Source organism: Chiloscyllium plagiosum, unplaced genomic scaffold, assembly GCF_037043375.1.
Source record: "Chiloscyllium plagiosum isolate Xiang-an unplaced genomic scaffold, Cpla_swu_hap1 HiC_scaffold_8, whole genome shotgun sequence".
Lineage (NCBI taxonomy): Eukaryota > Metazoa > Chordata > Chondrichthyes > Orectolobiformes > Hemiscylliidae > Chiloscyllium > Chiloscyllium plagiosum.
This window is the reverse complement of record NW_028270146.1, coordinates 98,461,200-98,478,157: the sequence shown is the minus strand read 5'-3', so window position 1 is coordinate 98,478,157 and position 16,958 is coordinate 98,461,200. Positions and strand designations below refer to the sequence as shown.

The window sequence follows — 16,958 nt, the reverse complement described above, 5'->3', positions numbered from 1 at the left end:
TTATAGCCCCCTCCCGACTCTGACAGAAGAAATAAGAAATAGCAACTATTCCATGCGTCGACTGTTCTCTTTACAACTGGACCTTGATTGATCTTTTACCTCAACTCCACTTGTTTGGTCATTCCTTGTACCTCTCCATTCCCCAAGAGATTAAAAATGCATTCAACCCAGCCGTGAAATACTCGATTCTGGAACATGCACAATCTTCTGAGGTGGACAACTATAAAATTTCGTAACTCTCTGAGTGAAGGAGTTTCTCCTAATTTCACGCCTAAATCATTGAGCGCTTTGTCCTGAGGTTGCGTAACGCACATTCTTTTCACTCAGCATGTCTACCGTACAAAAGGAAGCCATTTTGGGCTATCAAACAATATCAGCCATCCTAAACAATGTGGTTATTAGCCATGAAATTAATCTTACTCGCTCTGAGGTATTGCCTGTTTTACGATTTTTTGAATTCATCCAATTCCATCACTAATCAAATTGTAAATGTAACCTGTATGCTAATACTGAATGAAAACTCATATTTTGGATAAAACCAACTTCCAATTTAGGAACATCGAAACAAGGCTAAGCCATTTTGCCCTCAGGGCAAAAAGGGGAGTGGAAGTAAGTGCAATGACTATCACTACAGAAGATGTACTAGGGAAATTAATGGAGTTAATGTCCCTGGGGGGTTGCATCCCAGTAAAACAAAGTAAGCAGCTACAGAGAAAATGTGTGCTTTGGTAGTAATGATCTAAGAGTCGTTGGATGTTGAAACAGTCCCAGAGAATTGGAAAACTACTAATGTAGGACTCTTATTTCAAAGAAAGGACGATGAACGCAAGAATCCACAGGCCAGTTGTCTTAAAACCTGACGTTAGGGAAAGTGTTAGAGTCTGTGAAGTATGTAATAGCAGAGCATTTAGAATCGCAAAATATGGTAAAATGGGGTCAGCATAGCTACATGAAGGGAAAATCATGCCTGAAAAAATGTATTAAAATTTTCTGAACAGGTAACAAGCAGGATACGTGTAGATGGAATGGATTAAATTTCCAAAAAGAATTTTATAATGTACTGCACTTGAGATTAACTTATTGGACACGAGCCCATGATGTTGGGGTAATCTATTCAACACGGTTAGAGAATTGGCTAACTAATACAAGACAAAGGGATAGGATACAGGGGGAAATTTCGGGATAGCAAACTGTAACTAGTTGAGTGTCACAAGTATCAGTGTTGGAGTCAGAACTTTTTGCATGTACATGTATGACTTCGATGAAGTAAGTGAATGTACTATCACTAAGTTTATGAATGCCACAAACAATAAGTGGGAAGGCAAGTGGTGAGCATGACACAGAAAGTCTACAAAGGGATGCAGCCTGGCTATGTGAGTGAGGAAAAACTTGGTAATTTTGTCAAATATACCACTGCTCTATCTATGTCTCAATGCCTTATTCAGCCCATGGAGCCTGTTCTGTTATTTTAGAGGAATGATCATTTACCTCAGGACCATTTTCCCGCTATCCCCATATCCTTTGCTGGCCTTAGTAACTAGAAATGTATCAGTTGATCCCACGGAATGAGTGAGTTTACACAGCTCTCTGGGGTAGCGAATTCCAGATATCTTACCCTTTGAGTGAAGTGAATAAATTCCTCCTCATTTCAGTCCTAAACAGCTGACACACACTGACACATACGTAGAAACATGTACACACAAACACGCAAATAGAGACACAGATAGTCACATATGCGTACAGACACTCACTCATACACATATACTCACTGACATAAATACAAACTCAAGCACACACAGACTCACTCACATATATATTCGCTCGCTCACATGCACATTGACAGAGACACACTGACAGACACATTCTCAGGCACAAACGCGCACACAGACATAGACATGGTATACACATACAGGTGCACACACACGCGCACAGGCAGACAGACAGGCAGACTGACAGACACATATTTAAATAAATTATTCAGAGAGTTCCATTTCACCTTGTACTTTAAACAGTCTGCATTTAGATGGTTTATTTTAAAGTACAGAGTCTCGGGATGACAAAAATGCGAATACTCCACAGACTATAAACAATGTGAATCCCTAGAGATTGCTCTTATCTGTTGAGAAGTCGCGGATTCCTTTCTACCGCTCGAAAATGAAATAATACCACAGTAAAGCAGACACCTTAAGTTTTAAAGGATGCCATGTGGTAGAACAGATGAGCACGTAAAACTGGAGCCAGGTCTAGAGCAAATACTTCAAGCAAAAGTCAATTTCTACAAACCTTCGGAAAGAAAAAAACGAGTAAATATATGAGTTACAGTAATGAAATCAAATGAGATGACCCAAGGGTACGGGGAAGCCCGTGCTTTCATTAGTCTGTATTGTTGCACAAGTACCACATGAATGATTTCTAATTAACCTGTTAATATTATTACACACCTCTGGAGCAGATGGGACTTGAATTCGAGCCACCTGGCTCAGAGGCAGGGTCGCTACCACTTCGTTTCAAGACCTCTCACAGCAGTGCCGTATTCAATTGCTACACATCCGTGCAATACTCTCTTACACGAATCTATTGAACATTAAGGCCCAACTTAGGATGCCGAGTCAGTTTTAGGAGCTTTTTGAACTGCAAAAATAGCATAACCGGGAGATGCAATGATAGCATTCTCCGCTGATCTAAGTTGGGTAGTTAATTTACATCTGAACTCATTTAAAGTCTTGTTAAGTAGACTTGGGCATCCCTTGGTAAGCTGAAGTGTCAAAATCTGCACATTGTTTTACTTAAAGCATAAGGCCTGAAAGGTAACAATTATGATCAAAACAATTACGAAAAAGATAAATAAATGCATAGGCTGACTCAGTACATATGGTACCTATTATGGCGAATAGAGAGCGACTCGGCTCAGCGTATGTTCCATTCATCCAAATGTTCGTTAACTTGCTGTGTTGCAAAGTAGCGTAGTTTGGTGGAGCAATGCGCTGACTATTTCTAACTGATGCCACTAAACGGTCAGTATGCGTGTTTAAAAGAAACTAAAAACAAAGGAATCGTTCATGATTTATAATTTCATTTTTTTCGTTCATCGAATGAGGGTATTGAAGGCAACAGGAGTTTTCTTAATATAGAAAACATTCAGAAAACAAATACCGAGATCATTCAGCCCTTCCTGCTTGGTAGAGCCTCTCAATTGATCCCACTGCCACTTCTCTTCCTATCTCAATGGTCTTTTCCTCTGTTAAAATATTTATCCAATTATCTAATAACTTATTTAAAAATCTGCTGCCTTTCAGCTAGAACCATCCTAATCAGTATAGCTCGCAGTGTTAAAAAGGAACATGTCTACTCTAATTTTTCTGATAATCACCCTAAATCTGTATCTTCTGGTTCCGGGCTCTTCTGCCAGTCTCGGAGGAACAGTGGTTGAGATCCCCTCCATCAATTGTCTTCTGGAACTTCTCTGCTTTAAAACGGGAGAAAACAATGAACTGGGGACAAAGATGACATAAGAAGGGTATAAGTAGGAGTCTTCAGGTTGAGATGAGTGCCGGGGCAGCAACTACAATTATTTTGCTTTTATTAAAGAGTTTATGTAACTCGGGTTTAATAGTAAGAGACAACTTTTCTGAAATGATGGAAGCCAGAGGACGGATGAACTCTAGCTAGAGGTTCTACTTTATTACGATTAGAATGAACTAATCACTTGCTCACTTAATTGTACATTGCTTCGCGGGATTTAGTTGAGCAATATAAATTCAGTCCCGCCCACTGAAAAAGAAAACATGCAAAACCGTTCCACCAGCTTCACGCTTTTTTTTTTACTTCATTGGCCAGCAATGACAATTTGAGATAAAACCTGGCCATTTTAAGCCTATAAATAGCGACAGGCTCCATGATGTGCATTGCTGCCAGACGAAAAGGAAAGGCAAGCGCACAGTGCGGTAGTTGCAGTGCTATCTTGTCATTTAGTGAAGGACGAGAGGCTGCAATAAAGAGAGGCGAAACGATCACTGAGGTGCGGTTAGGCATCTTGAAGTGAGTTTGATGTGTTGCTGTTTCTGACTTAATTTAAACAATCCTTGTATCATTTTATTAAGCTAACCATTTATCATGACCAGTGCTATTATTATTTCAGTTAGTTGCACCACTACTCTTATTGTTAGAATAATCATCAGCACGGATTTCCTGTCTGCGAGAAAAGGAATTGTTACAGCTGGGGAATCAACCACCTAAATGATTTTTGTGTTTGGGACCGGTTAATAAGAAGTCACCTTATCAACGCTAGAGAGAACCGAAAGTTGTTTTACGATGAACATACCTCTACATCCCGCTCGGTTTATTCGAAGCAAATGACCGTATCGATGAGGACATTGCCAATCAGCACATCTAGTTCCTGCCTGGGGGCTCTTGTAGCCCAGTGGTAGTGCCCCGATCTCTGAACCAGAGGTTTGGGACTATGCCGCGTTTGCTCCTGAGATGTGCAATAACATCTCTGAACAGGTTGATTAGGAAATATATAGCTGAACTGTTGGTGTATATTGAGTTTGTTATAGATTAGATCCATGAGTAAGGTCCTTAAAATTCTGCACTTATAAAATTGCCAAAACACTTTAAGTAGCGGCAGTTCAAATAGTTCCCAAATGTAACTATGAGCTCAGAGTTAGGGTGTGAAGACCATAAAATGGCAGTTTCCCTTCACTTAATCGTGGAGTGGCAGAGAATAATGGGAATTGTCCTATCTTCACTAGATACTTCAATTATTCATGCCGACGTCAGGGCTAGGAGCCCTTGTTTTGTCTGTTTCGTGGACAGCTCAAAAAACGCTTAATGCCAAAGGTTTGAATGATTCCGAGCGAGGTTTTGTTTGGAAGTCGGGCAAGATGTTTGCCTTTTCTTTAATAAGGGTGTCGGAGTTGGATCTGAAAACATCTCAGTCGGTGGGTGCCAACCAAGAGTTCAGACGACATAGAAAAAGAGACTGAGAAATGGAAATTGTGATTGACCAGAAGCAAAGGGGGTGTAAGGAAAAAATAGAATTTCTAACGACAGGGCATTTAGTCAGAGTGTAATGGAGTCCATGCTCGAACTGTGGCGTTTATAATCAAGTGCTGAACCCTAAGTGGAGGGAAGATGAAGGGGATGCTGATGGAAAGACCGCAGTAAAACTCCTGCTTCGGGGGAAAGCAGGAACTACGCGGGGACATCAAGTTGATCTCCGAGCGTGGCAGCACTTCTGTTTTTATCCAGGAAGTGAAGGGATCTTTGGGAGATAGAAAAATGGCAAGAAACTTTCGGAGGGAAAGTTAATGTCAAAAGAAAATCTTTAGTTGACGCGTTCAGTTTTAAAGTAAACGATCATGTTTGTTGCTTCTCTCTGAGTGTAATACATGACTGATAACCTGAGGTGGTGTCTCGTTAATGGCGTTTACACTGCTTAGCTCATGTATTTTTATACAAGTGGAAACTTGTAGCTTTATCATTTTATTAGATAAAGGGCAGATCGTGAAACATTGACATTCTCCACTACTCTCGTAACATTATGCATAAAGAACAGGATACAATCCGCAACTTTTCACCGGCGGCAGTAAAAGTTGAAAATATTAACAGACTTCAAGGCTCGACCTCTCAGCGCCAGGGTATGGGTTATGACGGCAGAATAATATTCTCAAATTATGATAATGACTGTGACTAGGACTTTAATTGTGGGCAAGTCGAGAGCTAAATACAGTCAAATGACTGACCCTTTCTGTGTTCTGTAACTGATCCCAGTGTTAATAAATGGACGAGTCCGAAGCAAGGCATTTGTTACAAACCAAGTTCATTCTAAATAGTCAATCCCGAGTTGTAGTATGTTACAGGGACTGGAAAACTTCATATTTATACTTACCTCTTTATTGATAAGAACAGTAAAGTGTGTGTCATCGCTGTCTATCATCATAGTTTATCTGCACCTAGTTTCCTCTTTAGCCTACCTGTTTAGATTCATTTACCCTTTTGTTTTCCAGAGAAATAATTAAGACGTTGCGTCTGGTTTGTGCTGCATTTAGACAAATTTCGGTAAGAGAGATGTTTGGGTGGCGAATTGCTACAGCTAATAAATTACAAGTTTGGAAATTTTCTGGTAGTCAGGTGGGCTAGAGGTACGAGGATTAGATGCTTGGTAGATGTATATAGGCAAAACAAGTGCATCTCCCTAAACGGAAAGAAGTTTGAATTTACTACCAAAGAATTTATGAATACCTCGAAACAATTGTCAGCATTAGGGAAGGAAAGCGTTTTTGAATGGTCAAATTGATCTTCAGAGCTCCTTTCAGAGCTAGTAAGCATATCACACGTTGAATTATGATGACCTTTCTTTGCGTGGGAATTATTCTTTTGTGACACCTAATGACACTTGTAGCTTCCCCTTTCTGCCACAAGGCGGAATTTCTACGTATTTGAAGATACGTCTGGCGCATTACTCGCCATTGTCACATATATTTTCCTCGTTCTGGATTTTTCTAGGCGTTATTTATGTGAAAATTGAGTACATGGAACTTTTGCATGCAAGATAAATAGTTTTCACCACTCTTTAAAGTAACATTTAGATTCGCCAGAAACAGAAAACAAAAGCAACTAAGAAAAAAGCATTATTAAATCTTCGTAAAGGAAACCAAGTTCTCTTGAGACATTATATTGGCTTTCCATGTTCCAAAGACTCGCTGGTTAATTCATTTTTTGGGGATAGGAAGTCGCAAAATCTATTCTACCTGTCTTTCAGCAACGCAAGCGTCTAACTTGGCAGGGTCCTACCGCTTAAAGAGGGGCGTCAGGCCTGCGTTATGTATCAACACTGTCAGCTGCGAATCCTGCGCTTATTCAGCGCCCCTGCTGTCCCCAATGTTAATCTGTGAGGTCCCAATCCTACGCATTTCCGATAACTCTCAGCTTTTAGATTTCTAAAGAGCAATGCCACCTAGGAGTCGCTGCTTCACTGTAGTAGAACACTGACTCATCCCATTTTTTGTTCCTTCCTCGAAGAATTCAATGGCAGAAACAACATTTGTAGCAGGCTCTGGGGAGGCGTACATAATAACAGAAAGCCAGTTGATATTGTGACTCCACTCTCTGCCGTCATTTTAATATGTTGATGTCTCTTTGAATATTCCAATGGCCTTCCCTTGCTTGAAAGTCATACTTTCGTTCTCTCACTGCTCCTTATTTTCTGTGATTCCATCTGCTGTTTGGCCCTCAGATTACTTCCCCTTTAGCCATTTGCAAGTCGGCTTATTGACCGTCAATCAAATAAACTGCATTTCGTACTAAGTGCCCCGGGCATTGAATTGTGCCATCGATTTTAATTAACCCTGCTCATTGTTATGACCCGAGGCCAATGTTGAGTTCATAATGAATCTGGTGGCTTACACGGTAGCCATCTCCATGTTCAGTTTGAGAGGTCTTGGTACGAATCTCTTGCTTTCTTCTGCGATTTAAAACTATGGTTTGCTGTTTCCACATGCAAGTTTTGTTCATGTTTTTTTTCCCTTTGAAACAGAGGTAATACTTGGAGTGAGCAGGGAGACCTGAAACAGTCAGGATCGGAAGGAAACTGCGTGGGAATCGCAGAAGATCCGTTGAGAATCAGAAAGAATGAGTAGCTTGGCGGAAAGCAACCCCCCTTTGGAATTGGAGGAGAAGAACTATGACTTTGGTGAACACAGTTTGAAGATCTCCACCTTTAAAGGAGCGTACCTAGGCGTTTCGGCTTTTGTCTGGGAACCTGTAAGTGTAGCAGCCGATTGCAACACAATGTTTGGATTTGAAAGCATACTTCCTAACCAGTGTGCAACTAATTTGCTGGATGATTTGACGTGGATGTGCACAGCATTTGGAGGACCATTCACTGGTTCTGCCTATATTGCTCGCAAGACAAAACTTTTCCCTGTGGCTCGGTACACGTGACAATAAATTCAATTCAATTCCATTGTTTATGGCCCAGACCAGAAGTCATTCATTCGTCCTCACCCACTGAACACATCGCCTCTTCTTTTCTTCCTCGCGGGTTTACCTGCTTTCTCTTGATGCTCTGGTCGTGTAAATAATACATTTCAAGTGAGAACATCCTGACGAAGCCTACCGTAGTGAACTGCTTGAGCAGATTCCGTTCCCACTCACTTCGCTCTTTTCCAGCTCGATCATTCTTTTTTTGACAGTTTGGACCTCTTCATTCTGATATAATCCCTGAAAATCCTTTTTAAAACCTTCTCCTTTATTAACGTAGAATTAAATTCATGGAGGCCTAGCAAATGTCCTCGAAAGTTCTGTACATGTTTTACCCTGACCTCTGTTCTTCGCAATTCTATCCTCCTCCAAGAATGAACATTAGAGTCCTTTGCATTTTTCTGTTAGACTGCTGTATCGATATTTTGAATCACTTGTTCATCTGCACCCTTACACCTCTCAATTTATCCACCTTGCTTTAAGGAGTACAAAGTTTCCCTATTTGTATTCTTCCTTCCAAGATGCATTGTCGGGCGCTCATCTACATTATTTGACAGTTGCGTTCCTATTGTATGAAATTTATTTAAGTCACCCTGTACTGTCTCAAAAGTCTCCTTTCTTTACAATGTAACCCACAATTTGCCATATCCCACAAATTTTTAACCATACATTCTGATTCTCCATTCTAAACCATTTAGAGTATGTGAACAATAGACACTTCGGTCTACTGCGTTACCTTAGTTCCTTTTCTCTCTTTCAGGAAGAAGAATTTATGAACTCTGTTACATTTTGACTTTTTAAAGCTGTTTTAATATCACACCTGATTGGCGGGGACCAGATTAGTTTTCTAACCACGTATCCAATGTTAAGCAACAGCTTCTGCATTTGTTCCCGTTCCTTCTTTGGAAAAGAACTCACATTAATCAAATGCCAATTTGTTAACCAGTTTACGCTACTCATCTTCTGGTTAAACATTCTGTTTGTAATAATGCTTTGCCCTGTCTTCCCTATCTTTCTTTGAGATATGGAGATGCAATCTATACAGATCGAAGGGTTTTTTTTTGTGTTTGATTCCTTGAAACCTTTGCAGTTTTAAAGGACAGAATAAGTTACATTTAAATAGCGGCTTCCATGCAGAAAAGTGACCAAATATGGTTAAAACCTTTTCATCAATAGAAATGAGATCAAGGCACTCACCAGGTGTCAGAACGGATGACTGAAAACAGCAATGGTCAATGAGGTGGGCTCAGTGGTTAGCACTGCTGCCTCACGGTGCTAAGGATCCATGTTCAATTCCAACCGCGGACGATTGTCTGTGTGGGTTTCCTGCCGCAGGCTAGCTGGATTAGCCATGGCCAATGCACGGTTATAGGGAATGGGGGACTGGTCTGGATGGGATGCGTTTCTGAGGGTCAATATGGGCTGAATGGCCTGCTTCCTTGTTGTAGAGATCTAAAGGTAGTTTTTTTAGAACCTTCACAAAGTGGGTGCTAGCGAAGGCGTGAGCCCTAATGAAGGGCTTATGTCCGAAACTTAGATTCTCCTCCTCCTCGGACGCTGCCTGACCGGCTATGCTTTTCCAGCGTCACATATTTTTGACTCTGATATCCAGCATCTCGCAGTCCTCACGTTCTCTCCTTATTTCATAAGCTAATGATCTAAGTAGACTTGAAATGATAAACAGGGCAGTTTGAGCACATAACGATTCCTTACTGCAACCAAACCAAAAAGAAGTGGCCACTGATTCAGGGCAGCAGTGAGCTACGCGAAGCTGCCTGCCTGCGTTTCCTGAGCACCACCGATGGCGGTAATGCCGCTCTCCTTGGGAAACCGGGGTGACAGCATTCCTCTCAGTGATAGGGTGAGGTTGCACGCAGTCGAGAGGATCCCGAGTTGAGGTGCTGAACTGTTCCGCGGAGAGCTCCCGAGTTCAGCATGGATCTGGGTCAGAGTTAAGGAAGGGGGATTACGGTGCGCGCGCGCTTGTTTGTGTGTGTGTGTGTGTGGGTCTGTGTAGGTCTGTGTGTGTGTGTGTGTGAGTGCGCGCGCGAGTGTATCTGTGTGTGTGGATCTGTGTGCGCGCGCGCGTGTATCGGTGTGTGTGGATCTGTGTGTGCGCGCATGTGTGTATCTGTGTGTGGGCGCGCGCGGGTGTGTATCTCTGTGTGTGGAGCTGTGTGTGCGCGCGCGTGTATCTGTGTGTGTGTCTGTGTATGTCTGTGCGTGTGTCTGTGTGTGTGTGTGCGTGAGTGCGCGCGCGCGTGTATCTCTGTGTGTGGATGTGTGTGAGTGCGCGCGCGTGTATCTCTGTGTGTGGGTCTGTGCGCGCGCGCGCGAGTGAATCTCGGTGTGTGGATCTGTGTATGCGCGCACTCGCGCGTATCTCTGTGCGTGGATCTGTGTGTGTGTGCGCGTGTATCTGTGTGTGTGGGTCTGTGTATGTCTGTGTGTGTGAGTGCGCGCGCGCGTACCTGTGTGCGCGCGCGTGTATCTGCGTGTGTGGATCTGTGTGCGCGCACACGCGTATCTGTGTGTGCGCGCGTGTATCTGTGTGTGTGCGCGCGCGTATCTCTGTGTGTGGATCTGTGTGTGTGCGCGCGCGTATCTCTGTGGATCTGTGTGTGTGCGCGTGTAAATCTATGTATGGATCTGTGTGTGTGTGTGCGCGTGTATCTGTGTGTGGGGGGGGTCTGTGTGTGTGTGCGCGCGCGAGCGGAAGGAAGGGTGCAGGACAGAGAGTCAGTGCGAGGGTGGAGTGAGTGAAATACATTGGAGTGAGTAAACAGGGGTGAAAAGTGAGGACTGAGTGAGTGAGAGGGGTGTGAGTGAATGAGTAGGTCGCGTAGAGTGAGTGGATTGTAGAATGAGTGAGGATGAAGTGAGAAGGAATACGTGAATGAGTGGTGCAAGCGAATGACCAAGGAATATGCAATGAGTGATTGAGGGTAAGGTGAGTAAAGATGCATGCGAGCGATGTGTATGTGCATCAGGGATGACTGAGTTAATCAGATGGAGTGGGGATTTATATGGGAAGGAGAAATACATGACTGCTTGGGTGGGGGGAAGATAATGAGGGAGTGGGAGTGTGAATGCATGAGGGAGAACTAGTGTGGGCGAATGGGGAGTGAGAGTAGGGTGTGAGACTATCTGTAGAGAAAGGACTGGAAATGGAGTGAGCTGGTGTGTGTATGTTAGAGAAGGTAAATGAAGGATTGTGAGTGTTTTTACGTTTGAAGGATGGATTGGGGCTGGGGTGTGGAGTGTGTTTGAAAACTTTGTACTGAGTGAACAAAATAAACACCTGAACTGAAAGCCCGCTTGTTTGCAACTTCCATTTTTATATGAATTCCAGAGAGACAGTCTTGGAGTGTGTGTCGCTAGAGGTATCTGTAGTGTTAATTAAATTCAACTCACAACTTAGGCGCAGCATCCCCCCACTCCCCTTCCTGATAATCAGGACTCTATTCTATCTCCTCACAATCTTGATTGTTTCCTGAAAAGGCCAGTTTTAATTAACTGTTTCTGCTTCTTGGCATTTTAATAGTTATTCTCATTAATTACTCAGTTATTTATATTGTCAATTTATTGTTTTGCAATTATCTAATTTAAGTTAATTTTCAATGTTCTGTCAAACTTTGTCATTATGAAACTTTGTCTCTGCTTCCTCTCACCCTCAAAAAGAGAAAATCTGAAACGTAGTCTTCCATTCAAAATGTTTGGCAAGTTCGCCCTATGTTCAGACAACATTCTGAGTGTTAATGAAGCCATGTGCTCCAGAACTTCCATCTCCTAGCCAAGGTGTTTCAGTACAGCCACAATACAGCAATCTACCAGGCATTGCAGAAAATTTCCAAGGCCATTTCTGGCCACAAAGAAAGGGCCTGATTCAACCTGGCCAATTACTGTCCCATCAGTCAACTCTTGATTATCAACAGTGTGATAGAAAGGACCATCATTAGTGCTATCAAGAGCTTCGTATCAAACAATAATTTGCCAGTGCCACTCAGCTCCTGATCAAGTTATAGTCTTGTGCAAATATCACGAAGGGAGAACAAACTATGTGGTGATGTGACACTGACCAACTCCAACAGCCAGGTAGCATTTGACCGAATATGAGGTCAAGGAGGTAGAAAAAGTCTGCAGTCAATGAGAATGATTTCCCACCGGTAAGCATAATTACTAACATGAAGGACGGTGATTGCAGTTTGTTGAAAACTAAGTCATCTCAGTCCTAGGACAAGGCACCAGGAGTTCTTCAGAACAATGTCCTCTGCCCAAATATAGTCAGCGGGGTTGTCTTGAGGCGTGCCTCCGTCATAAGGTCAGGAGAAGAATTGTTCATTCGTGATGTGATAGTATTCCAAAGTATTCGTGACTCCTCAAGTCTATGGAACAAAACCTGGATAATTTTCAGACTTGTGCTGGTAAGTGACAGGTAACGTGTACACTAAATAAGTACCAGGTAATGACCAGCTCCAAGAAAAGTGAATCTAATAATTTTCCCTTTACAATTAATGGCATTAATATCATTGAATTTCCCACTATCAACATCATTGAAGTTATTTTGGTTGAAATAGGTCAGAAACTTGAACTTCGCTCTTTGAAGCCTTCTCATCATTTACAAATCAAAAGTGGTATGGGTAACTTTCCAGTTGCATGGATGAACGCAGTTCCAGCAGCACTCTAAAAGTTCAACATCATCCAGAACAAAGCAGAAACCTTTATTGCCACCTCATCCATTATCTTAAACATTACTCTTTCCACCACTGGCCAACAATGAAACACTGTGCCACCAACACAATGCACTGCAGCAACTCACCAAGGTTGCTTTGACACCACCTTCCAAACCCACGACTGCTTCCACCTAGAAATACAAGGGCAGCATGGAGCTAAACACGATCTCAAGTTCTCCTACAAGCCTCATCCGAACATTTATCACTATTTCTTCCGTATCAGTTTCAAATTCCTGGAACTTTTTTCCTACTAGAACTATGGGTCCACCTGCACCACCAGGACTGCAACGGTCCTAGAAGGCAGCTCATCACCTTTTCGAAGGCAAATGGGATGGGCAAAAAATGCTAGCAGCCGGTGACACCTAAGTTCTGTGAAAAAAACTTTTTTTAAGGAAGTAAGATACCTTTAACTCTTTTATTGTCATCGATACTGATTCTGCTTCTGACCCTCAATTTGCTGTGTAATTTCTTTAGTCTTCACTACACTGTGTAATTTCTTTAGTCTTCACTACACTGTAGTCTGCGCTACACTTCTTCCACTCCTGTCTTTGTGGTTACATCACCACCTTCCATAAACAATTGCCAGTACAGTTTATTTTATGATAGAATTATTGCTGCCACATATAGTTAGTCACTATAGCTTATTACATCAAGTTCCTCGATTGTGCTTTGAATACTGTGTGCAGTGCCGTACAGGCAGTTTAATCTTATATTTATAGTTGTTCCTGCACTCTCATTTTTAACAGCTTATTCCTCTATGAGATAAGTTAATATTCCATGTACATTTACTGCATCCTTGTCCCAATTTGTGGGCGGCACGGTGGCACAGTGGTTAGCACTGCTGCCTCACAGCGCCAGAGACCCGGGTTCAATTCCAGCCTCAGGCGACTGACTTTGTGGAGTTTGCACATTCTCCCCGTGTCTGCGTGGGTTTCCTCCGGGTGCTCCGGTTTCCTCCCACAGTCCAAAGACCTGCAGGTCAGGTGAATTGGCCATGCTAAATTGCCCGTAGTGTTAGGTAAGGGGTAAATGTAGGGGTATGGGTGGGTTGCGTTTCGGCGGGGCGGTGTGGACTTGTTGGGCCGCAGGGCCTGTTTCTACACTGTAAGTAATCTAATCTTACCTTGACCTGATTTTTATCTCATTTCCTAATTCTTTCCTCTCCAGACTATGCAATCTGCACACGGCCATTCTCCTTTCTAGTTTAACTTTCTATCAACCCCCATAATTATCCCAGTTCATTGAATGTAGAAATATGGATAGGAAATTGATTGAGTGATAGGAAATCAGCTAAAAAATGGTTAATGGCTATCTTAGACTCGGGGAAGGTGTGAATTGGAATTCCCAAGGGGTTGGTATTGGGAATTTTGCATCAGTTTTCGATCTGCTACCTATGCAACGATTAACACTTGCTTCATGTAATCTGTCATACTGTCTTTTTACTTTGTTCCATACTTCTGGAATTTCTGTAACAGGAATAACCTCTCCCCCACCCCGCAAAATCCTTTATCGCCAATATCATGTGCTCCAAAATTGATGACTCCAAATAGACTTCCCATTTCTTCTGCAGCTCGTCTTCAATTTTCCTTCCCTTTTTTTGCCTTTTCGATCTGTTCCAATTTGAAGACAGAGCAGGGGCTGAACCGAAACAGAACGCCCTAATTCTGAAAGAATTGTGCACGTTACGCTTGGCTTTTGACAATCTCTACTTTGTTTGGTATCGCGAATCTCCTGGGCCATATGCCATTCGGATGTTTTTAGACTTTGCGGTCTCACGGGATTATGAGGTTCCGAACTCAGCTGAATCTCTTTGGTAGCAATAAAAGTGATGGCAGCTTGACTGAGACATCAGAATCGTGAGTTAACGTGGTATGTTTTCACGGTCAAAACCGCGCCATGTTTTGGAAAGGATTTCCATATCTCTAATCTACAAGGCCAGGAGTGCCACTGTTTTTACTTGCGCTGTGATGATATTCCCACATTATTGTACTGATTTGCAAAGATTGTCAACCCATTGGCATCAATGTGTTTGGATCATTGCAAATCTATTAATATCCATGTGTAAATCCGTTTGCGCTAATGCGTTTTGTTTCTCGTTCAGGGTCTTGTCCTTTGTCGCTACTTTGAGAGCGAGAAAATTGATTTCACTGGGAAGAAAGTGCTTGAACTGGGTTCTGGCACTGGAATCGTCGGCATTTTAGCAGTGCTGCTGGGTAAGGCGTCCCTTCTCGCTGCTTAAATATCAGGAACAAAATAAAACTGGCGATGTTTCTTTAGTTATTCATGCAAATATTGGTATAAGGCTCTGACAAAAGCCTCAGGTTTTGAAATTTTGCCATTACTTTCGCCATGACCTGTTGAGTCTTCAGCAATTTCTGTATTAATTTCAATAGGGAAAGCTAATTTGTTATCCAATTTCAAGGCTTTGGAGCAATCTTACAATTGATACTCGTAAGGCTCGTGGACGTTCTAATAATCGTGTTCCCGCGCCCTGTACTGTTCTTCGTCCGTTTTATTCTTTAGGGTCGAGAGGGTTGAGCAGCCTACAATGGCAGACCGCTGTAGGCCGCGGTGAAATGCTCACAAGCTGAGCGTATTATAAAATGCTGGGATAAGTCAAACAAACGGATGAATTATCCAACGCGCTGATACTCGCATGTAAGGCGAGTGGACAGTGATTTCGAGAAGAATTGATTCTTCTTGTTAGGAATATGATTTTGGAAAGATCTGATTACACTTGATCTTCCTCTGAAGCTTAAGTTGCAGCTATGACACACAGAATAGGTGCATGCAGCTTCTGTCTGGCTTTTTGGTTCAAAGTCATGAGGAGCCCATAGCCAACCGTGTTGCAATTCATTGAGTGAGAAATCTGCATTACATACCTTTTAATATGAGGCAGTGCTCAGATAATGATGTGACATCATTGTTTTTACCAGGTGGAGATGTCACGTTGACGGACAGATCCTATGTTTTGAACCAAATAGAATACAACGTGCAAGCTAACATTCCAGCCAGCAGCAGACACCGTTCATCAATCCGGACCCTAGCTTGGGGTGACGATCAGTGCAACTTTCCAAACGACTTTGATTATATTCTGGGTTCAGATATTGTGTACAACCCCTCGCAATTTCCTGGTCTTTTGCAGACACTGTTGTACCTCTCCACGGACAAAACTATTGTTTATATGTCTTCTAACATGGCGGCCAGAGAAGGAGCCATCAATTTTCACGAGGACCTCTTACCCAAGCAGTTTAACAGCGAAATACTTCATACAAGTGGAAGTAATTGCATTTACAAAGTGACTAGAAAACACCCGCGCCATGGGCACTAATTTCTGATGCATATTTATTTCCTCACGCTGCAATCCACAAACTGTGTACTCTACTCACAGCTTTGTGAGAATTTAATTATCTGAGTGAAGGTGAAATTGAAGTTCTATCCGGTTCTGGAATGAAGCTTCCTAATTTAATCTGCTAAGGATTGGAATCCGCATTCTGTAGTGAAAAAAGATGTTTTTCAGGAAGCAAAATCCTTGGTGTCGTTTCTTCTTTTTGCATAGCTGAACCTGAGAAATTTTGCAAAGGCATTTTTTTTTTACTGAAATAATTTTGTTTTGGGCTTTATGTTGCGGCCGTGCTCATTTTTGCTGCATCAAATAAGTGCCATTAACTGAGATACAAACAAAGTAAAACTGCAGGAGCTTATTTTTCGTTGACAGAAATAAATTACAAGACAAGCAGGCATCATGCGTGAGCAGTGCATATATTTAGACTTTGATAGAAACACTCAATAGTATTTTAGAGATGGGAAATAGTTGACATATTCTGGTCTTCAACTCATCCACGAGCGTTAATTATACTGACAGTCATCAACAAAGATAATAACCTTTGAATGTGTTCCAGAGCTTAATTGGAGTAGGTGGTGCAGATTAAATAATGGCAGCTTTACATTTGTTGCAATAAAAACAAAGGTTCAAATCGATTAACTATAAACAGAACAATAATCATGACTAAATTTGCAAATTAAAGCTTGATTTTGCAATATGTGGACCATTTCCTGCACTGTATAATACTAAACCTAAACAGATGCAAGTTCATTAAAACGCGACCCTATTTACAGTTTTTTGTAAGTGCGTTTGATGATTCTTAACAGCGGGCCACCACTGGACAACTCAGTTGCACGCTTGTGCCATTGCACTGAAACGGGGAAGCGTGTTCAATTCGTAAAGCATTGTTAGCAGTA

The 16,958-nt window shown here is 42.1% G+C and overlaps 1 protein-coding gene across 1 annotated transcript; it reads left to right on the top strand.

Annotated features, from left to right (window-relative positions):
* Positions 1–7,632: 7,632 nt before the first annotated feature.
* On the top strand, positions 7,633–16,047 carry LOC122554020 (EEF1A lysine methyltransferase 3-like). The gene is made up of 3 exons (XM_043698506.2): positions 7,633–7,764; positions 14,818–14,929; positions 15,653–16,047. Exons 1-3 carry the CDS (start codon positions 7,633–7,635, stop codon positions 16,045–16,047), a joined length of 639 nt encoding a protein of 212 aa, XP_043554441.1.
* The last annotated feature ends 911 nt before the right edge of the window (positions 16,048–16,958 follow it).

Coding starts and splice junctions, on each gene's coding strand:
- LOC122554020 (XM_043698506.2), top strand. CDS start 7,633: ATGAGTAGCTTGGCGGAAAGCAACCCCCCTTTGGAATTGGAGGAGAAG. Junction 7,765..14,817: donor CGGCTTTTGTCTGGGAACCT/GTAAGTGTAGCA, acceptor TTTCTCGTTCAG/GGTCTTGTCCTTTGTCGCTA. Junction 14,930..15,652: donor CATTTTAGCAGTGCTGCTGG/GTAAGGCGTCCC, acceptor TGTTTTTACCAG/GTGGAGATGTCACGTTGACG.